The 23,236-nt window shown below is 39.9% G+C and overlaps 1 protein-coding gene across 3 annotated transcripts in view; it reads right to left on the bottom strand.

Moving 5' to 3' along the window:
* The window catches only part of mapkapk5 (MAPK activated protein kinase 5), a 61,564-nt gene that overhangs the window by 26,375 nt on the left and 11,953 nt on the right, over nucleotides 1–23,236 (bottom strand). For 2 of the 3 annotated variants that reach the window (XM_072587964.1, XM_072587966.1), the window contains 6 exons: nucleotides 18,946–19,021; nucleotides 16,135–16,232; nucleotides 15,094–15,202; nucleotides 10,064–10,153; nucleotides 6,208–6,303; nucleotides 5,510–5,590 (listed from right to left, as the gene is read on the bottom strand). In XM_072587964.1, the coding sequence (XP_072444065.1) occupies nucleotides 5,510–5,590; nucleotides 6,208–6,303; nucleotides 10,064–10,153; nucleotides 15,094–15,202; nucleotides 16,135–16,232; nucleotides 18,946–19,021 (550 nt within the window). Of the gene's footprint in view, nucleotides 1–5,509; nucleotides 5,591–6,207; nucleotides 6,304–10,063; nucleotides 10,154–15,093; nucleotides 15,203–16,134; nucleotides 16,233–18,945; nucleotides 19,022–20,586; nucleotides 20,786–23,236 lie in introns of those variants that run through there. The other variant, XM_072587965.1, reaches the window with a different exon arrangement.

Genomic DNA, 23,236 nt, shown 5'->3' with positions numbered 1-23,236 from the left:
CAGAGAACGATGAACCTTCAGAATTCTTTAGCACAGAGGGTGGTGAAATCTCAGTCATTAAGTAAATTCAACTCAGACTGAAAGATGCAAAATCATCTGAATGAACTACTCTATTCCTAACATGGTACTTTTTTTCATATTCACTCATGGATCATGGGTATCGCTGGCTGACCAGCGTTTATTGCCTATTCTGAGCTAGCCTGGAGAAGTTGATGGTGAACCCCCTTCTTGAACCACTGCTGGAGTCCACATGCAACAAGGTGCCGCACAGGAGGCTACAAAGTAAGAATAAGGGCTCATGGTGTTAGAGGCAAGGTGACTAGAAGCTTGGCTATCTGGTAGAAAGCAGAGAGTGGGGATAAAAGTTTTTCTCAGAATGGAAGCCGGTAACAAGTGGCGTTCTGCAAGGCTTAGTATTGGGACCAAAACTTTTCACTTTATACATTACCCATCTAACTGAAGGAATAGAAAGCATTCTAGCTAAGTTTGCAGATGATAAAGATAGGTAGCAGGACAGGTAGTATTGAGGAGGCGGGAGGCCGCAGAAGGATTGGGATAGGTTAGGAGAGTGACAGATGGAGTACATTGGGGGAAAGTGTGACGTCTTGGTAAGAAGGATAGAGGCATTTACTATTTTTTAAATGGGAAGAAAATTCAGAAGTCTGAAGTGCAAAGTGACTTGGGAGTTGTAGTCCAGGTTTCTCTCAAGATAAACTTGCAGATTTAGTTAGTACTTAGGAGGACTTTAATATAAAAGCAGGGATGAACTTCTGATGCTCTATAAGACATCTGGAGTGTTGCACCCAGTTTTGGGCCCCATAGCTCAGGAAGGACGCAGTGGCCCTGGAGCGGGTTCAGAGAAGGTTCACAAGAACAGTCCCAGGAATGAAAAGCTTAACATGAGGAATGTTTGAGGAACTATACTTGGAGTTTAAAAGGTTGAGTGGGGATCTAATTGAAACATACAGAATACTGAATGGCCTATAAAGAGTAGATGTTGGGAAGATGTTTCTATTGGCAGGAGAGACTAGGACCCGACGGCACAGCCTTAGAGTAAATGGAAGACCTTATAGAACAGAGATAAAGGAGAACCTTCTTCAGACAGAGAGTGGTGAATCAACGGAATTCATTGCCACAGAAACCTGTGGAAGTTTGGGTCATTCAGTATATTTAAGACTGTGATAGATAGGTTCTTGAGTATCAAAGGGATTAAGGGTTACGGGGAAAAAGCAGGAGAATGAGAAACTTAGCAGCCATGATTGAATGGCATAGCAGACTCGATGGACTGAATGGCCTAATTTCTGCTCCTATGTCTTATGGTCTTGTGCTGTAGATTGACCCACAATGCCCTTATGAAAGGAATTCTAGGATTTTGACCCAGGACAGAGAAGGATTTATTTCCAAATCAGGACAGTGAACAGTTTGGAGGAGAACTTGTAGATGGTGCTTTTCCAATGTATCGGGTGCCCTTGTCCTTCTAGATAGAAGTGGTCATGGGTTTGAAAGGTGCTATCCAAGGCTCTTTGATGAATTGCTGCAGTGCAGCTTGTGGATAGTACACCCTGCTACTACTGTGCATCACTGGTAGACGAAGTGGATGTAATGATGTAATGCCAATTAAGCAGGCTGCTTTTTACTGTATGGTGTCATGCTTTGAAAATGGTTGGAGGCAACCATCCAGGCAAGTAGAGAATATTTCATCACACTCCTGATTTGTGTCTTATAGATGGTGGACAGACTTTGAGGAGTCAACCTGTTGTTATAGCCACTGGGTTTATGTGGTGACTCCAGTAGAGCTTCTGGTTAATGGTAACCCCCAGGATGCCAATAGTGGAGAATTCAGCGATGGTAACACCAATGAATGCCATGGGGTGGTGGTCAGATTGTCTCTTATTGGAGATAGTCTTTGCCTGGCATTTGTGTGGTGGAATGTTACTTGCTACTTGTCAGCCCAAGCCTAGGTATTGTCCAAATCTTGTTGCATTTGGACATGGGCTGTTTCAGTACCAGAGGAGTTGTGAATGCTGCTGAACATTGTACAATTATTAGCAAGCCTTGCCAGTTCTGACCTTATGGTAAAGGGAATATCATTTAAATGAAGCAACTGATGATGTTGGGCTTAGGCCACTACATTTAGAAACTCCTACACACATGTGCTGGACTGGGATGACTGATCGCCAGCAACCACAACAATCTTCCTATGCCCCAGGTATAACTCCAACCAGTAGAGTGTTTAGCCCACCCGATAGCCTTTGATTCCAGTTTTGCCACAGCTCCGTGATGCCACATTCAGTCAAACGCAGCCTTGATGTCAAAGGCTGTTATTCTCACCTCACTTCTGCAATTCAGCTCTCCCCAACCCCACCCCCCACTCCCATTTATCTTTCAGTCCCAACCCACAAGCCTCATTCCTGATGAAGGGCTTATGCCCAAAACATTGATTCTCCTGTTCCTTGGAGGAGGTGGGTTGAACACAGGTGGGAGTCAGGGCGGGGTTGGACAGGGTTAGGGGGCAGGGCTGGATTGGGGGGCGGGGGGATGTTGGGGCTAGGTGTTTGCGCACTGTGCTGTATTGGAAGTGGTTCGGGGGGGCGGGTGGGGTGTGTTGTTGGGGGCGGGGCCTCACATGCTGTGCGTTGCTGCTGCTAGTTTCCTGAATGCAGAGCAGACTTTAAAAACTCAGAGCCCCAGAGGAAAGACATTTAAATCGATTATCCGACCGAAATAGTGCCTGCCCATCTTGATCGGATGATCAAGGTTCCCCTGTATATCTGAATAAAAGTGAGATATATTAGCTACATATCTGTTTAATTCTTTGACAAATTTGTTAAAGTTGCTGAGGTTGCTGAGAGTAAATGGGAGGGAAAAGGAAGAATTTGGCAGGAAAGTTCAAGATACTTACACATTCAGAATTTAATAAACGTTTAATTTTAAGTGTGCCATTACACCAGGCCATGACGATGTTGAACAGTGCAATTTTGCAGGATTTCAATGAATCTTTCATGTTATAGTTTCATACAATGTGTATAAATAAAATTTACTATTGTAATTCATTCTTGTTTCTCTTGCTTTTATCCGGTAATTACCTTTACTGTAATTAATTATATATTTTTTCTTTACCCGGGATTAGTTGAGGGATCAAATCGATTATACGTATTTCAAACTGCAGCACAAATTCAGCATCTCAAAACTAGTTACCTTGTAATAGTCAACCCTTTGACCCTTTAAAAAAGTCTAAAAAAATTGACTTTTAAACAAGTATATACAATATTTCATTCTTCAAAACCCCAGTGATTACAAGCCCAGTCAACTCAATTTCTCTTCTTACAATAAACCTGCCATCCCAGAAATCAGTCTGATGAATTTTCACTGCACTGTGGCAACTTTACATTTTCTTAGATAAGGAGATCAAAATTGCACACAATACTCCAGGTGTGTTCTCACTGCAGCCTATTACAACTCCAGTATGACTCCCTTTCTTCTGTACTCAAACCTCCTTGCAATGAAGACCAACATAAGACAACCACCTAATGATGTGTGGCTCCAAATAAACCTGTTGGACTATAACCTGGCCTTGTGTGATTTTTAACATAAAATTTGTCTTCTTGTTTCCTGTACTTGTATGGTTGCTTTCAGTAATCAGTATAAAAGGGCATCCAGACCCCTTTGTACACAAATGTTTCCCAATTTGTCACTATTTAAATAATATTCTGCCATTCACTTTGTTCCTATCAAAATGGAGAATTTCACATTTGTCTAACTTACATTGCCCAGTAAACTTTGCTCAAAATTACCTGCTCACTATTCACAATCACACCTAGTTTCGTCATCAAACTTGTAAAATATTACATGTGATTGTATTGTCTGAATGAGAATAGCTGGCAACATTCACTGTTCCCTGCAATTGGTCACTGCCTATATCCCTGAAGATAAGTAAGTTATTCCTCCTGTCTCTCTGTTAATCAGTTCTCAATCATGCCAGTAAATTACCCTTGATACCACATACTTTGATTTTGCATACTAACCTCATGCATGATTTTATCAAAAGCTTTTTGAAGATCCAAATACAACAGGAATAAGAGAATTATTATTTTCCAAATTTAATCTTTTATTACCCTGGCTAAAACTCAAAATTACTAAACCAGCTCTGTATTTAGTTTTTTTAAAAACTAAATATAAAGGACAGTCAGACTCTCACTTAAAAGTATCACTACTTCAACCCTTTTACGATTCTGGCCTTTTGATATCAAGTAGTACATCACTGAACTGATTCAAGTCAATTTTCTCCAATGTTATTGGCACTTACTATTTAAAGAAAAACAAGAGGTACTTTGAGGGAAGCTTCAATAATAATTCACTCAATTGCTATTTCAACAAGATACCTAATATAGCAAGGGTATCACCCTCCCAAAAATATAAATAATGATCACTATCCAGCTAATACTGCACATTATAGTTAGTTAAAAAAAAACAAAAAGTAAACAATTTTTAAAAACTGAAGTAAAAGGAGCTAGGAAAACAATATCATCCAATGACAACCGACAACGATTTCTTAAAAAAAGAATCAAATCTGTTTTTAAAAAAAATTCTTATATTCGGCGTTCAAAGAGGGTTACAGTTAATCTCAGATGATATAAATTACAAACTACACCATGTGCTACGTTTCTGAATGACTTGGAAAGAGTTACTTTGTTAAGATGACACAGGTCTGCTTCACACTATGGCTGACAGCACTCGAGGGAGGCTTCTAGAACACTCGTGTTTATTTGCTGGTTTTGTGAAACATCCTTCTCTTATGTACATATAGAGTAATGTTATGTCTCTCTCTTGTTGGTGTTGTAATTTTTTTTGTATATGAAAAAAATTCTTTAAATAAGAATATCTATTAAAACAATCCATGTCTTGAAGTACATTGGATGGAATTAGTAGACTGAAGGACTAAATATCTCAAAAGGTTACCTGATCATTAAAAGATAAAATAGCACTTCTCGCCCAAATTGCTTTTATTATTTCCTTATTTCCTCACCATTCAATAGCCACACAAACTATCACTAGGATCATTCTAAAGATAATCCAGACAAGTGTCTGTGGTATTTCCCAATAATCAGTTACCTTACAAGGAGGGGAGATTGGAAGAGGATGAACCATTTCCATTGCTCAATACCTCCTACTACTAAGCATGGCAGGATCACTGGACTCATGATCATAAATCTTCTCCATCTTTAAGGAGGCAACAATGCGCAGAATTACTACACCATTGTACACTACTAGATGGATATAAACTAAACCTCGACTGCAGATAGGTTACACCATTTTCCTCCTCACTTGAAGTATGCCAAAATGAAGAATTCTTTGTGAATACATTGCGACTGAGAAAGCTCATTTCAATAGTTCAGTATTCATCTTGCCAGTAACATTTCATTTAAGCAGTCATACATCATTTTCTTTATGACTTCTGAAACTAGTGCTAGATTATATTCTATAATCAAAACTGTAAAAGGTTGTTTACCTTGTTGTATGTATAGGGAGTGGGTGAGGTAGGTATGATTCCAGACTTCTCTTTCTGGTGTCTCCTCTGGGCTTCTAGTACCTGCAATTAGAAAAAAAAAGTGATTAAATGAAAAACACAAGTGTTTATAGTTTTGTGAATCATGCTAGTTGCTTTAATAAAAACAAATAAGTATCCTACATTGTGTTAAATGATGAAAAGAGTTAATGAACCCAAAACTTTAAAATGTGGAGGAGAAAACCCTGAATATTTTTTCAGGAGACAGAGGGAGGAAAACTAAAATGAAAAATAAACGTGTAAGAAATATTGGAACTAGCACAAGACTCCACAGAGCTGAAAAAAATCATCAAGGATATGGGAACATTGGATATGTTCTTTGGCTAAAAAAAGGTGTTCTGACTGGCATAAATTTCTCACTTGGTCCAAGTGTCTTGAAGCACATAGCATTTGGCACAATTAGTTGCTACATTACTTCCTCAGCCACCCCATCTCTCAAATTAGAAGAAAAGCCCTAGAAAATTCATGCAGGTTGCATTAAGCTTGCATGTAAATTTTGCTGTTACATGTTTTAATTCTTTGTAATCACCACTTTGCTTTCCTTTTGTTTGGAATCTTCACTTACGACAACAACCTTTCAAATTAACTGCTATTATGACAGGGACATAGGAAGCTTTGGTGACAGAAACGCATGCACTTACCTGAGGTGCTACATAATATGGAGTGAACTGTGGAGTCATCAGATCCCCGTGATCAATTTTGGCAAACCCAAAGTCGCACAGTTTAACTGGTGCATCCTAAAGGTGTGAGAAAGTCAGGTATCAAAAACAGGAATTGTAAATTAAATCAGTTAGTCTCAGTACAAGACTAAAATGAGATTTTCAAGGCAGATGGCCATTCTGCGAACTTCATTCGGGCTGACTCTCAGCAAAACAAGTCCAATGCTAATTACTAAAATGTCATACTTTCCCACAGCATTATCAACTTTTACCTGGCATTCCACTAGTGTGCAACTGCCATGCAAGTCCACAGAACCTACCTATATTCTGCTGATGTCTCATAACAATTCTTCTCACTGTTTTACAAATTCTTCTATTTTTAATGGTACCAGCAATTTCAACATTATGTTTTCAGGTTTGGGTATAGCCAAATTTTAATCAAAAAAATTGGAGAAGATTCTTCCATAAAAGCAATGCCAAGTATGCCATAGTGTTAAGGGTTTAGATAGAGAGGAATTTATTAAGAGTGGACAAGGACATTTTCTGATTCAGTATGTGGATGTACCTACTAGAGAAGATGCAAAACTTGACCTACTCTTGGGAAATAAGGCAGGGCAGATGACTGAGGTGTCAGTGGGGGAGCACTTTGGAGCCAGCGACCAAACTCTAATAGTTTTTAAATAGTGACGGAAAAGGATAGATCAGATCTAAAAGTTGAAGTTTGAAGTTGGAGGAAGGCTAATTTTGACGGTATTAGGCAAGAACTTTTAAAAGCTAATGGGGGCAGATGTTCTCAAGTAAATTAACAGCTGGAAAATGGGAAGCCTTCAGAAATGAGATAATCAGAGTCCAGAGACAGTATATTGCTGTTAGGGTGAGAGGGAAGGCTGGTAGATATAGGGAATGCTGGATGACTAAAGAAATTGAGGGTTTGGTTGAGAAAAAGAAGGAAGCTTATGTCAGGTATAGACGGGAGAGATTGAGTGAATCCTTAGAAGAGTATAAAAGGCAGTAGGAGTATACTTAGGAGGGAAATCAGAAGGGCAAAAAGGGAACTTGAGATATCTTTGGCAAAGAGGGCTAAGGAGAATCCAAAGGGTTTTTATAAATACATTAAGGATAAAAAGGGTAACTAGAGAGTCACTAGGGCCCCTCAAAGATCAGCAAAGCAGCCTTTTTGTGGAGCTGCAGGAGATGGGAGAGATACTGAACAAGTATTTTGCATCAGTGTTTACTGTGGAGAAGGGCATGAAAGATATAGAATGTGGGGAAATAGATAGTGACACCTTGAAAAATGTCCATATTACAGAGGAGGAAGTGCCAGAAGTCTTGAAACGCATAAAAGGTGGACAAATCCCAGGACCTGATCAGGCATACCCAGAACTCTGGGAAGCTAGGGAAGTGATTGCTGAGCCTCTTGCTGAGATATCTGTATCATTAATAGTCACAGGTGAGGTGCCAGAAGACTGGAGGTTGGCTAACATGGTATCATCGTTTAAGAAAGGTAATAAGGACAAGCCAGGGAACTATAGAACGGTGAGCCTGACATCAGTGATAGGCAAGCTGTTGGAGGGAATCCTGAGGGACAGGATTTGGAAAGGTAAGGACTGATTAGGGATAGTTAACATGGCTGCGTGTGTGGGAAATCATGTCTCACAAACTTGATTTGAGTTTTTTTTGAAAAAGTAACAAAGAGGATGGATGAGGGCAGAGTGGTGGATGTGATCTATGTAGACTTCAGTAAGGTGTTCGACAAGGTCCCCCATGGGAGACTGGTTAGCAAGGTTAGATCTTATGGAATACAGGGAGAACTAACCCCTTGGATACAGAACTAGCTCAAAAAGGTAGAAGACAGGGGGTGGTGGTGGAGAATTGCTTTTCAGACTGGAGGCCTTGGACCAGTGATCGGTGGTGGGTCCAGTACCTTTCGTCATTTATATAAATGATTGGGATATGAACATAGGAAGTATAGTTTGCAAGGTTGTAGATGACACCAAAATTGGAGCAGTACTTGACAGTGAAGGAAGTTACCTCAGATTACAATGGAATCTTGATCAGATGGGCCAATGGGCTGAGGAGAGACAGATGGAGTTTAATTTACGTAAGTGCGACGTGCTGCATTTTGGGAAAGCAAATCTTAGCAGGACTTATACACTTAATGGTAAAGGTCCTAGGAAGTGTTGCCGAACAAAGAGACCTTTGTTCATAGCTCCTTGAAAGTAGAATCGCAGGTAGATAGGATAGTGAAAAGGCATTTGGTATGCTTTCCTTTACTGGTCAGAGTATAGGAATCGCGAGGTCATGTTGCGGCTGTACAGGACGTTGGTTAGGCCACTGTTGGAATACTGCATGCAATTCTGGTCTCCTTCCTATTGGAAAGATGCTGTTAAACTTGAAAGGGTTCAGAAAAGACTTACAAGGATGTTGCTAGGGTTGGAGGATTTGAGCTATTGGTAGAGGCTGAATAGATTGGGGCTGTTTTCCCTGGAGTATTGGAGGCTGAGGGATGACCTCAGAGATTTATAAAATCATGAGGGACATGGATAGGATAAGTAGACAGAGTCTTTTCCCTGCGGTAGAGAAGTCCAGAACTAGAAGGCATAGGTTTAGGGTGAGAGGGGTAAGATGTAAAAGAGACCCAAGGAGCAACTTTTTCACACAGCAGGTGGTGCATGTATGTAATGAGCTGCTAGTGGAAGTGGTGGAGGCTGGTACAATTGCAACTTTTAAAAAGCATGTGGATGGGCGTAAGAATAGGAAGGGTTTCAAGGGATCTGGGCTAAGGGCTGCCAAATGGGACGAGATAAGGTTGGGATATCTGGTCGGTATGAAGGAGTTGGACTGAAGGGTCGGTTTCCGTGCTGTACATCTCTATAACTTTATGATAGATACTTTTATTTTTGACCTGTCGGTTAATATTCATTCCTTTTATTTATATGTCTTTAAATAATTTAGTTTCCCTGAGGGGAAGATCATTCAACATTCTAATGACTCTCTCAGGAAATAAATTCTCTTAAGAGATGAGAGGCCTCCTATTCTTAAACAATGTCAGCTACTTTTAGTCATTCCCCCACAGCAGAAACATTCTCCAAGTAGCCACCTTATTTAGCCCTTTTAAGATCACACATTTTCAATAAAACCACCTCTCATTCTTTGAAGCTCAAGTGGACATAGAAAACATGAGAACTACAGATCGTTTTGCTATAATGCATATTTCATCAATGCAAATTCGCTACAATGCAATTGACGAATTGGGGACACTGTTTCTAAAGCGTAAACTTTAAAACGTGTGTTGGCTGTAACATGATTACATTGCCAACAATTTAAACACTGTTTCTAAAGTACAATTTTTCGATAATGCAGGGTTGCACAAGAACGCAACCAACGCATTGTAGAAGAACTGACTGTAAACCCTTTGATTCTGCCATTAGGATTATGGCTGATCATCCAACTCAGGACCCTATTCCTGCTTTCTCCCCATACCCTTTATTCCATTCAGCCCCAAGAACTATATCCAACTCCTTCTTGTAAACAATGTCATTCAAGTAAACCCAATCAAGAGGTCCCATTTGCATTCTGACCTGTGAAGTGCATCTCCAATTCATTACCAAGAATGGACAGCTTTCTAGCTCAAAAGAGAGATCACTTTTTTAAAAAACTTGGAATTCGTACATCACTGGTGTCTTTATAAAGCAGCACAACTTTTGGGCTGCCACAAACAGCACCATGAAAAGCTGATTACTTTTTAATTGTAGTTCAGTGTTAAAACTGAATAAAATTATGTTCCTAGTCTATTGGAGTTGCAACTTAAACGTCAGCCTTTGATTCTGATACTCACCAGAGAGTTGTCCTTGAAGAGGAGGTTTTCAGGTTTGAGGTCTCTGTGAGCAATATTCAGGGAGTGACAGTGCTGTATAGCCAGAGCAATCTGCACAAAAATACAACAAAATATTAGGCAGATAACAATATTTTGTTTTAAAATCATCTGGGGGAGGAGAAATTAGTCACATTATGGTTCTAAAGTTTGCTTGCTGAGCTGGAAGTTTTGTTCTCAGAAGTTTCATCACCATGCTAGGTAACATCATCGGTGAACTTCCTTTGAAGTACTAGTGTACTACTACTGTCCCACCTTGTGTGTGTGTGTTTTGGTCTGTTCAGGTGGGTGATATCACTTCCAGTTCTTTTTGAGAGTTTGTAAATGGGGTCCAAATCGATGTATTTGTGAATGGAGTTCCAGTTTGAATGCCAGGCCTCTAGAAATTCCTGTGCGTGTCTTTGTTTAGCCTGTTCCAGGATGGATGTATTGTCCCATTCAAACGGGTGACCCTCGCCTGTGTGTAAGGATACGAGTAATAGTTGGTCATGACTTTTGGTGGCTAGTTTCCTGCCAAACCGTCAAACGTAATGTTTGTTGCAGTCCTTGTAGAGTATTTTGTATATGATATACATGAGTACCAACTAGCTACCAAGAGACACGGCCAACTATCACTGCATCACACACACAGACAATGAGGGACACCAGTTCGATTGGGACAATACATCCATCCTGGGACAGGCTAAACAAAGACACCCATGGGAATTCCTAGAGGTTTGGCATTCAAACCAGAACTCCATCAACAAACATTGGAGCTCATTTACCAATCTCTCAGAAAAAGAACCAAAACTGATATCTCCCACCATAACAGACCAAGACACATAAATAGAAAGTGGGACAGTACAACAGTGCTTCAATGGAGGCTCACTTATGATGTTAACTAGCATCTTCTACTGCAGTAATATTGGAATTTATACCATGCTTCATGTTAAAATATCTCCCAACTGCAACATCTAATAAATTAATTTTGAAGAGTCAGCAAGCAGAGCAACTATTCAATAAACAATGGAGGGGTGTTAATCTGGTTTGCATGGAAAAATTAGAAAGGATACCAAAGGAACTTTTCAGAGACTACAGGTCCTTTAACACCTGGTGGAAAAGCTGGACCACAAGTGCAAGATCTCTCCTGAAAGAGAGAATCTGAGCCAGCAGAGAGATATAAACAGATTATGTGAGTGTGCAAAAACTTTGCTGATGCAATATAATGTGGGGAGAAAAAATAAAGAGAGGTTATGTACTTTGGCGGGAACAATAAAGCTGAATATTATTTAAATTGAGAAAGACTGCAGAAAGCTATAGAGGAGGGATTTGGGAGTCCATAGATCATAAAAAGCTGGCATCCAAGTTCAGCAGCTAATAGAGAAGGCAAATGGAAAGGTGTGGAAAAGGATGATGTTTTGCTAAGACTGTACAAGGCATGAGTCAGACCAATTGATATACTGTGAACAGCTTTTGGCACTAAGGAAAGATATATTGGCATTGTCGGCAGTTCAGAGAATATTCACGGGCTAATACCGGGTCTGGAAGGATAACGTTACGAAACTAAGTTGTGTAGGTTGGACCTGTACTCTTTGGAACTTAGATGAGATATTATTGAAATACACAAAATTCTTAGGAGACACGACAATGGATTTAGAAAGGTTGTTTTCCCTTGTGGAAACATCTTGGGTCAGAGGGCACAATTTCAGACTAAAGGGTTACACATTCAGGACAGAGATGAGAAGGGAGTTTGTCTCTCAGAGGATAGTGAATCTGTGGAATTCTTTACCACATAGGCATGTCAAAACTGGGCCATTACATATATTCAAGGCTGAGATAGACAATGTTTAATTATTAAGCGTTAATGAAAAGGTGAGAAAGTGGAGTGAAGGATTATCAGGTGAATGACCTATTGAATGGCAGAGCAGACCTTATGGGCTAAATGGCCTTCTTCTGCTCCAATATCTTATACTCTTACATTGAGGAAGTTACCTGAATACCAGCCCGGTGGGGTTCAGATGCAAACTGCATTAACTGAAGGTAATAAACTTCTGATATAATTTCTTTGCAGTTTTATACAAAACTCACATTCTAGTTCAAATTTTTTTTTGTGTGCTATTAAAGGTTTGTTCTGCTTTCTTACCCAAGAATTTTCATTTTCTTAAAATTCACTGGCTAGCCCGCCAGTATTAATTATCCATCCGTAAGTGCTTTTTTCTATCTCAATTATCTGTATAAACATTTTCAAGTTGAGGAATTTAATGTGAAATAGGGGCCCAAAAACAATTCAAAATTTAGGTTAAACTTTTAATTCAATACAGGTCTAACTCATGAAAAGTTAAGTACGTTTAAAATTGTAAAGAAATGCTTCAAATATACTAATTTTAAAAGTTTTTTTTGAGAAGGCAAGTTAAAAATTGGCTCATAAGATAGCATAACTAAAATTTCAATGTATCACAAAGGATTGTGTTGTTGAAGACATTATCTTAAGGATTAAATCATCCACTTGTTAGTTGAGGTGATGAATATAAAATAATCTAATGCATGATTGAAAGAGGAAAGAGCTTTTAATCATAGAGTCATAGAAGTGTACAGCACAGAAACAGATCCTTCGGTCCAACTGGCCCACGGCGACTAGATATCCTAACCTAACCTAGTCTCATTTGCCAGCATTTGGCCCATATCCGACTAAACCCTTCTTATTCATATACCCATTCAGATGCCTTTTAATTGTTGTAATTGTACTAGCCTCCACCACTTCCTCTAGCAGCTCATTCCATACATGTACGACCTTCTGCATGAAACAATTGTTCCCTTTTAAATTTTTCCCCTCTCACCCTAAACCTATGCCCTCTAGTTCTGGACTCCCCCAGCCCAGGGAAAAGACCTTATCTATTTACCCTATCCATGCCCCTCATGATTTTGTAAACATTTAGAAGATCAACCCCCAGTCTCCAACACTCCAGGGAAAACAGCCACAGCCTATCCAGCCTCTCCCTGTAGCTCTCTGTTGCCAACCCTGGCAACATCCTTGTAGATCTTTTCTGAACCCTTTCAAGTTTCACAACATCCTTCCAATATCCTAAGCAGAAATCCCCACACTCAATCTTTGCCAAAGTTACATTAATGGGACTTTGTGCAAATGGCTGCTACCTGCATGTTAGTTACTATATGTGATGTGCTTGGGAGAGAGTCTGAACGATGAAATAGTACCCTATATATACGAAACCTGTACTACACGGTCACATAATATTATTATTATACCTAAGATTTTGTACTTAGTCACCTTTGTACCTTAGATGGCACTGGTAATGGCAACTCTACACTTTTCCCTGTACCAGAGTACATGCAACAATAAAATGTAATTCTAATCTTCATGATGAGACTAACATGAAATTCAAAATTTAAGAGCTGCCACAAACAGAAAAAATGTTTGTGCAAATCCTAATGCATTCAAAAGTAATTCTGGCAAAAGTTTAGACAGTATCACTTGCCAGTAGGTGTTGTTTACATGGACTTTAGTACAGCCTTTGACAAGGCTCCATATAGTAGACTAATTAGTAAACTTAGATCACATGGGATTCAGGATGAGCTCTCCAATCAGGTACAAAATTGGCTTTATGGTAGGAGACCAGCAGTGGTGTGGACAGTTGTTTTTTGGACTGGAGGTCTATGTTCCACAGGGGTCAATACTGGGTCCACTTTTTGTTTATCTTTTATATATACAATGGCTAGCAAGTTTGCAGATGACACCAAAATTATAGTGTATAATTCACTGTTCACTGTATAGTTGACAGTGAAGAAGGTTATCTAAGATTACAAACAGATCTTGATCAATTGAGCCAATGGGCTGAGAAGTGGCAGATGGAGATTAATTTGGACCAATGAGAGGTATCACATTTTGGTAAAACAAACAAGATTAGAACTATTTTGTGTGTATTATCCTGTATTTCTCAAGGTCAGATGGCATGACTGCACAAGCAGCCACAAATTACACTTTAATAAACAGCAAGGAACATAATTCAATTGAGAAAGAAACTCAATGTTTCTTTATCGCCATGTTTTGAATGGCCTATTTAGATGACTAGGCCAGAAACATCAAAATATACATGGAGCTCAGGCAGACAAAAGGTCCCAGCCCAATTGCTTAGCTCTCAAGCTGCTGACTTTACTATTGATTTTTTTTACTCACAATTATCTTTAACTTCTCTTAAGTAAATGTCTAATCAATATGCTCATAGTTGTCTACAAACTGTAGTCTTGAATTAGTGGACTGTCAGAAACTCAAGTGATTGAGGCTCAACATTTTTTAATTGACCCCATCTAAGGGAATACTTGGTAAATGTTAAAAGCTAAAATGGACTTTTTAGAGATATTCAGATGTTGAGCATCTGAAATCAGACTCTAAAGACACCTACTTCTGGATTTAATGGAATAAAAAATAAGGGGTGATAAGGGTGGCTATTGAAGTATTTTAATGAGGGTGTCAGCCTCAGACTTAACAGGAACTGTTGAGTTTTCTAGGCCTTCAGAAACCTAGAAGCTTAAAAGGCAGAGAAAGCAGCTTTGGGGAGAAGGCAAGTGTTTTTGTAGCATGGCTTGTGGGCCAAGAGGAGTGCAAGTGCACCACACAAAGGCCCCAGATTCAGACAGACAGTCTTCTTCCTGATTGAATCATTCATCCCTGCATCTTGGTCTTCCAATCTGATTCACACCTGGGCACAAACCCAAGACCAAAAGATACATGTTTGGAGAAATCCAGATCTCATCTTCCTACGTAACCTTCCCATCTAAATACTCAGATGTTGCTTTCTGACAAACAGCAGAACTAACAATCAAAACTCTTCTGCTCTGGAAACAGCACAAATACATCTGTTGCTCCCTTGATACTCCATACTCTCAAATTGGGCACAAGTAATTAGGGCCTAGGTCTGCAGACATTTTAGGAAACTCTACTTTTCCATTGCCAGATAGATTTAGTGCATCTTCACTTATAATAATAAAGCATTTCTCACCTGCTTGGTAACTTGGCTTGCCATTTTCTCTGTAAAGTGCTTGTGTTGGCTGATTCTGTGAAAGAGTTCCCCACCTTCCATCATTTCCATCACAATTAGCAGCCGAGGCCTGAGGATTATAAAACATAAATGAATTTAGTGCAAGAGTATTTAAACAATAAAACATATTTAAATTAGTAGGAGACAGAGAACTTGGAAAATGAAAAGGAGAGAATCCAAGAAGCAAAACAAGAGCACAAATGTAATTCAGAATATTTTCTTTCCTACTTGGTATAAGAAATTGCAGATGCTGGACAATCTTCCCTTTTTGAACTCAGAAAAGAATAAAAAAACTGATTTAAGAAAACTGAATCTAATTTGTTGGGGATCATAGTTACCACTGTGTTGAGGCGTCCAAATTACCTTTCAAGTAGGACACTTCCAGTCAAGATATCATGTCAACCAGAAATTATTTTGAACCAAACTGTCCACACCAACCTAGCAGCAACTTACTGCAAATGCTAGAATCTGATTTGAAAACAAAAATTGCTGGAGATCACAGTGGGTCAGGCTGAATCTTTAAAATGGAGTTCAACACCTTCAAATGAACTCACATTCCTTGACTTTCTTTTAGCTTTACTTGTTACATTCTCTGTCACTGTATCCTCTCTCCCCTACCCCTGCCCCAGTGGGACTGTTCGTTCTTTCCAGTTGGGCAGTAGACACACTGTTGTTCTGCCATTCTCACATTTCAATCACTTAATCTGAACTATCAACATCTTTTCTCCACCAATTCAAATTCTCCAATTCAAACCAGACCTAACCTAACTATAGCTTTAATGCTGTCCCCTCCACATTTCGCTTCAGCTCTGCTTTCTCTCCATGACCAGCTGTGATCTCCAGCATTTTGTTGTTTTTAGTCCACATAAACCTCTAGCTTATTGTGCTTTACAATTCTCAATTAGAGCACTTCAATTCAAAACTGAATTATAATTCCTGCACATAAACTGCCAGTTATTCATTATTTCACTTTGTAATTCATTATTGATTACTGAGACGTACCTTGGACTGGACTCATGGGGGAACTGAACGCTGTTAGCGTAAACTTCAATAATCTGAACAATATTGTTGTGGCCCACACACATCAGGTGGTGTCGAACCTTGAAACAAGACATAAAAAATTAAAAATATCACAAAGAATATTTTGTAGCTTTATTTCTTCACACAATATCAGATTATTTTGCTGTAGATCTCTCACCATGTAAATTCAAATGTAAATAAATTCATACCATTCATTACCCAAACTAAATACTTTAACAATTTATTGTTACAACTCTAGGACATAGAGTCATAGAGCTATACAGCATGGAAACAGACCCTTCAGTACTACTCATCCATTCCAACCAGATATCTAAATTATTCTTGTCCCATTTGCCAGCATTTGGCCTATATCTCGAAACGCTTCCCATTCATATACCCATACAGATGCCTTCTAAATATTATAATTATACCAACCTCCACCACTTCTACTGGCAGCTCATTCCACACACGCACCACCCTCTCCGTGAAAAGGTTGCCCCTTAGGTCCCTTTTAAACCTTTCCTCTCTCACCGTAAGCCTATACCCTCTAGCACTCGACTCCACTACCCTGGGGAAAAGATTAGGTTATTCACATTATCTGTCACTCACCAATTTATAAATCTTTAAAAGGAGCCTCTGACGCTCAAGGGAAAATAGCCACAGCCTACGCAGATTCTCTCTACTATAGCTCAAACCGTCTGACCCTGGCAACATCCTTGTAAATCTTTTCTGAAGAGGAGAAAGTGAGGACTGCAGATGCTGGAGATCAGAGCTGAAAATGTGTTGCTGGAAAAGCGCAGCAGGTCAGGCAGCATCCAAGGAACAGGAGAATCGACATTTCGGGCATAAGCCCTTCTTCAGGAATGAGGAAAGTGTGTCCAGCAGGCTAAGATAAAAGGTAGGGAGGAGGGACTTGGGGGAGGGGCGTTGGAAATGCAATAGGTGGAAGGAGGTCAAGGTGAGGGTGAAAGGCCAGAGTGGGGTGGGGACGGAGAGGTCAGGAAGAAGATTTCAGGTTAGGAAGGTGGTGCTGAGTTCGAGGGATTTGACTGAGACAAGGTGGGGGGAGGGGAAATGAGGAAACTGGAGAAATCAGAGTTCATTCTGAACCCTTGCAAGTTTCACAACATTCTTTCTATAGAAAGGACAGCAGAATTGAATGCAGTATTTCAAAGTGGCCTAACTAATGTCCTGTACAGCCACAAGAACTCCCAACTCCCATACTCATTGCACTGATCAATAAAGGCAAGCATACCAAACACCTTCTTCACTATTATGTCTACCTGTGACTCTATTTTCAACGAACTATGAACCTGCATTCCAAGGTCTCTTTGATCAGCAAACTTCCTGAGGGTCTTACCATTAACTGTGTACAAGTCCTGCCCTGATTTGCCTTTCCAAAATGCAGCACCTCACATTGGTCTAGATGAAATAGAATCAGCTACTCTCGGCCCATTGCCCCATCTGATCAAGATCCCGTTGTACACGGAGGTAACCTTCTTGGCTGTTTACCTCATTACTAATTTTGGTGTCATCTGCAAACTTATTAACCACACCTTTTTTTAAAATCTAAATCCTTCATATAAAGTGACAAAAATCAGTGGACTAAGCACTGATCCTTGCAGCACACTGCTGGTCACAGGCCTCCAGTTTGAAAAGCAACCCTCTATCTCGTACTTTCGAGCCAGCTCTTTATCCAAATGGCTAGTTCTTCCTGTATAACCTCACCATAAGGAAACTTGTCAAATGCCTTACCAAAGTCCATATAGATGACATCCACCACTCTACCTTCATCAATCCTCAATCAAGTTAGTGATACATGATTTCTCCACACACAAAGCCATGTTGACCATCCCTAATCAGCCCTTGCCTTTCCAAAAACATGTAAATCATATCCCTCAGGATCCCCTCCAACAATTTGCCCACTATCGATGTCAGGCTCACCAGTCCCCTGGTTTTTCCCTTACCACCTTTCTTAAATAGTGACACCACATTAGCCAACCTCCAGGTCTTCCAGCACCTCACCTGTGGCTATCGATAACACAAATATCTCAACAAGGTGCACAGCAATCACTTTCCTAGATTCCAACACGGTTCTAGGGTACATCGGAGCAGGTCCCAGAAATTTATCCACCTTTGTGTCTCAAGATGTCCAGTACCTTCTCGTCTGTAATATGGACATTTTTCAAGATGTCATTTTTTATTTCCCCAAGTTCTCTAGCTTCCATATCCCTCTCCACAGTAAACACTGATGCAAAATACTCCTTTAGTATCACCATTTCCAGCGGATCCACACATAAACAGCCTTGCTGATCTTTAAGAAGCCCTATTTTCCTTAAAGTTACCCTTTTGTCCTTAGAGTATTTGTCTCCTTAGCCCTATTTACCAAAATTATCTCATGTCTCCTTTTTGCCCTCTTGATTTCCCACTTAAGTATACTTCTACTGCTCTTATCCTCTTCTAGGGACCACTCGATTCTGGCTGTTTATACCCGACATCTGCTTCCTTTTCTTGACCAGGTCTTAGAATTTGAAATAAAAATAGGAGCGCTGGTGGCATTCAGTGGGTCCAGTGGTGTCAGAACAGTGCCAATGCATTCAGTAGTAAAGATGTTCTTCAGTATAAATAGCAAGGTTTTTAAACCACAGCAAGAACAACATTGAGGTCTTGTTGCTGATTAATTTCCTAAGCAAGAAGGAGAATCTTTCCTCCATGTCATAGAAAGCAATTTCCTAATAGTCTAGTAGGGAGCCAATGTAAGATTTAATATATTTTTAAAACAAATTTTCTTACCTCATTTCTTGCTTTTGGGCGATCAAGGAGAATCTTTAGTGCAAATCGTTCTCCTGTTGACTTCTTCATGCATACACTAAAATAAATTAAAACAATAAACATAAGTGAAAGGATAAGGGCAGACTACTCACCCATGCTATGTACTTGGATAACTGTATAGGCAGGAATCTTATATTATCACTTTCAAATTCAGTTGCAAAGTATGTGCCCAAAATATTTTCAAAAACCAAGACTAAATAGAACCTCCATCTTTAAAAATAACATCACATGAATCCCTCTCATCTCATTAGTGACCACTTAACCAAGACCTGTTCCAATCCTCCTTTCTATAGGCCAGCTGATGTCAAAACACATGGGATAAGCAGAACAGGTAGGTGGTGAATCAACTTAATGTCTCATTTGAAATATAGAACCTTGACCAATTACAGTACAAGACACTTAAAAACAATGACAAACCAGGAAGCAAGACCTTCCTGGGACAGCACGGTGGCTCAGTGGTTAGCACTGCTGCCTCTCAGTGCCAGGGACCCAGCTTCAATTCCAGCCTCAGGCAACTGTCTGTGTGTGAGTTTGCACATTTTCCCAATGTCTGCGTGGGTTTCCTCTGGGTGCTCTGGTTTTCTCCCACAATCCAAAGATGTGCAAACTAGGTGAATTGGCCACGCTAAATTGCCCATAGTGTTCAGGGATGTGGGGGCTAGGTGCATTAGTCAGGGGTAAATGTAGAGTAGTAAGGGAATAGGCTGGTTGGGATACTCTTTGGAGGGTCAGTATAGACTTGTTGGGCCAAATGGTCTGTTTCCATGCTGTAGGGATTCTATGATGATTCAAGAACTGTATATTTTTTTAAAATCTGTACATTCCAGGAGGAAGGCAGAGCTGAAGGAGATTAGAAATTTCATAAACAAGTTCCTGATAAAGAATAAAAAAGTGCTATGACACTGGATGTGAAAAAAACTGTGAAGTTGATGGGGGTGGGAGTGAAGATAAAGAGCAAGGAAAGCAACAAAGCTGCAGCTGAGGAACTAATAAAGCTCAGACATAGCATCAAAAATATAAAAGGTAATTTCACATTTTCCTTTAACTAGGATTAGAATTCTAAATAGGTACTAGAATCTGGTCTTGCATTCAAATATCTACAGGGAAATATGCAACTGCTCTCCACACTCCTACCCCTAATGGCATAATGACTGCCCTCCTCAACAGAGTTTCATTACTGATGAAATTACAAGTGCTTACTGGGTAAACAGATTTTATTCCTCATATTCGGCCCCATCAAAATCAATATCAGCACCTTAGCCTACACTTCTGGCTTTGTCAGCAGTACTGGGATGGCAGTCTTGATGATTTGGAGATCAGTCAACTTTTTCAAGCTATTGCAAAATAAGAAATACAACTTTCCGTAAATTATTGGAATGCCTACTGCTCTGGCCAAGTGATCAGCCAAAATTTCTTTGTTGGTTCAGTGCTATTTAGTCTGGTTACACTTTGAAAACCAATAAGATATTTTTAATCTTAAGAGCACTTCAAAGTGGTTGTTGCTTTATGATATGACAGTAATGTTAATTGTCTGTATGAACAGCAGAGCTTTGAATTCTCAAAGTTTTCTATACTACTTATAACCATTATTTGAAAACACACCTATTACAGATACTCCAAACTCTGCTTCAACCATCATCTCCCTTTGGGCTAGATTTGTCTGCTATACCACAAACAATGTAAGTCACTATCCAGATTTGAAGGTTTACTCTCAGAACTTTTAAAACTTCAGTTTAAATGCAACAGAAGACTCAGATTTCCATGTCATTGAAGACAAATGCAGAAATTGGTGAAACTCAGCAGGTCAGGCAGCATCTGTGGGAAGAAAGCAGAATTAATGTGTTGAGTCAGATAACAGACAGACAGAAGTGGTGGCAGGGCAGGGCAGGGACAGACACTGGTGGGGGTGGGAGAGAGCGAGATGGAAAAAGAGAGCGAGAGAGAGCACGAGAGGGAAAGGGGGAGGGGAGAGCAAGTTTGTGGGGGGGGGTGGGGGGGGGGGGGGTGTGTGAGAGACCATGCAAGAGGGAAAGAGAGCGAGAGAGAGGGGGAAAGAGAGCAAGAGAGAGGATGGGAAAGACAACGAGAGAGAGGGTGGGAAAAAAAAAAGGATGAGGGGAGGGACAGGGAAGGCGAACAAAACAGAGCGAACGAGAAACATAGCGAGCAAGCGAGAACCACCTACTCCTTTCACTCTCTCTCTGGGCTCCATCTCCACCTATTCTCTTCCCTTTCCTCCTCTCCCCTCTCTCACTTCATATTCAGCATAAGTACCACTTATTCCGAGCTAACAGCTCTGAAGAGTCACCAAATTCAAAATGATAACTTACCACAGATGCTGCCTGATCTACTGAGGTTTACCAGCAATTTCTGTTCTTACTTCAGTGAAACCACTTTAAAATGATGTAAAGCTGCTAAACCATGCTGCTATTTAAAACATGACATAAAAGGCCATGAAATGGTCTTCCCTTAACTTGGACGAACAGGTCATCAGGAAGGTCAAAAATAAAGTAGAACTTACCCTTGCTTATTAGAAAGCAGAGAACTTCAGTATAATAAGTTTGTAAAGTTCACTATTTGTTCTGGATCTTAAAACCCCTTCCTTTGACTCTATCTAATATTACTGCCTCTCCACACATGGACACATACAACAGGGTTATTGGATTGGACCAAAAATACACTGCTCGACTCTCAGACAAGTAGTTAACTCAGAATCCAATCCAATTCAAATGTTTGGACTTATGTTCTGGCAGCTTTAATTTTCAATGGATTTAAATTATGAATGGAACAGTATGATGCAAAACCAGGTAAGAGAACATAAGTCAATGTATACCAACATCTGCACGAGAGAAGAAAATAGGGGAGGAAAGAAATAACAAGTTGCTAAAAGTTTGCATTTATAAACAGAATATTTGCAAAGACTATCGTGAAGGTAAATACATGTAATCTACAATTTTACTACAGTATTTCTTCGAAATTGTTTTTGAGTCATTTCACCCTTCCAAGTATATCACACTTTCTACTCTGTAGACTCCTTTACACATAGTCAGAAATTACATGGCACTAGATTATAGTCCATAAAAAAACTTTCACAGCATAGCCCTTTTATTGGGTGAAGTGAGAGAGAAGTACACAGAATTTATGGGCAGAGAGATCATTAGATCACACAAATAACACAAGTCTCTACAGGTGATCAAGAGTGTTAGACGGTTTGAGTCAAGTGTCAACAGCTGAATAACAAGTGAAGGGATGACCTATAATCTGAGTACATGAGGCGGAGAAATAATTACAAAAAATTTTTAAATAAGGTGGAGCTGGAGACAAACCAAAAGGATTGGAATAACATGGAACAAAAACAGAAGCTGCTAGAAAGGCTCAGGATGTCCAGCAGCATCTGTGAAGAAAAAAACTAGACAAGGGGTCACTGGACCTGAAACATTAACTGATTTTTCTTTACAGATACTGCCAGATCCACTGAGCCCCCCAGCAACTCCTGCCCTTGCTCCTGATTTACAACATCCACAGTTCTCTCAGTTTTTACTTGACTGGAATAACATGATATGTCTAAGAGCTGCATGCTGAGAGTCTAACCAAAGTAATAAGCAATCCAAAGTTTTACAAACTATTTAGGATAGAAAGATCAGAATAATTTATCAAGGTGATGGTATCAAAACAGGACAGTAAGGAAGATTTTACAGATACAGAACAGTGTGGTGGGGTCACATGCAACACAACACAAACCTAAGATCATGGTTGAGGCAGTCTTTATCAAGTATGAAACTTGGCTATCAGTTTCTACTCAGCAATTCTGTGTTGTTGTGTATCTCAAAGGCCACTTTGGAGGATGCTTACCCAAAGATCGGAAGCTGAATGTCCTGACTGCTGAAATGCTCCCCAACTGGATGTGACCCTATGTCTCTCTAACATTCCTGTCTGGTGATTGTTGCATGGTGTCCATTCATTTGTTGTCATACCATTTGCACAGTCTTGCCAATATACCATGCCTTGGGACATCCTTACCTGCAGCATATGAAAGAGACAGCACTGGCTGACTCATAAAAGTATCTGGCGTGTACGTGGGGGTTGGTGTTCCCACATGCGATGGTGTATCCTTGTTGATATCTGACATGCCTTGCAGAGGTTGTCATGGCAGGGTTGTGTGGTATTGTGGTTAGTGTTGTCTTGAAGGTTGGGTAGTTTGCTGCAAACGGTGGTTTGTTTAAGGTTTGACGGTTATTTGAAGGTTAGAAGT

Source organism: Chiloscyllium punctatum, chromosome 17, assembly GCF_047496795.1.
Source record: "Chiloscyllium punctatum isolate Juve2018m chromosome 17, sChiPun1.3, whole genome shotgun sequence".
Classification (NCBI taxonomy): domain Eukaryota; kingdom Metazoa; phylum Chordata; class Chondrichthyes; order Orectolobiformes; family Hemiscylliidae; genus Chiloscyllium; species Chiloscyllium punctatum.
This window is presented reverse-complemented; position numbering and strand designations above follow the sequence as displayed.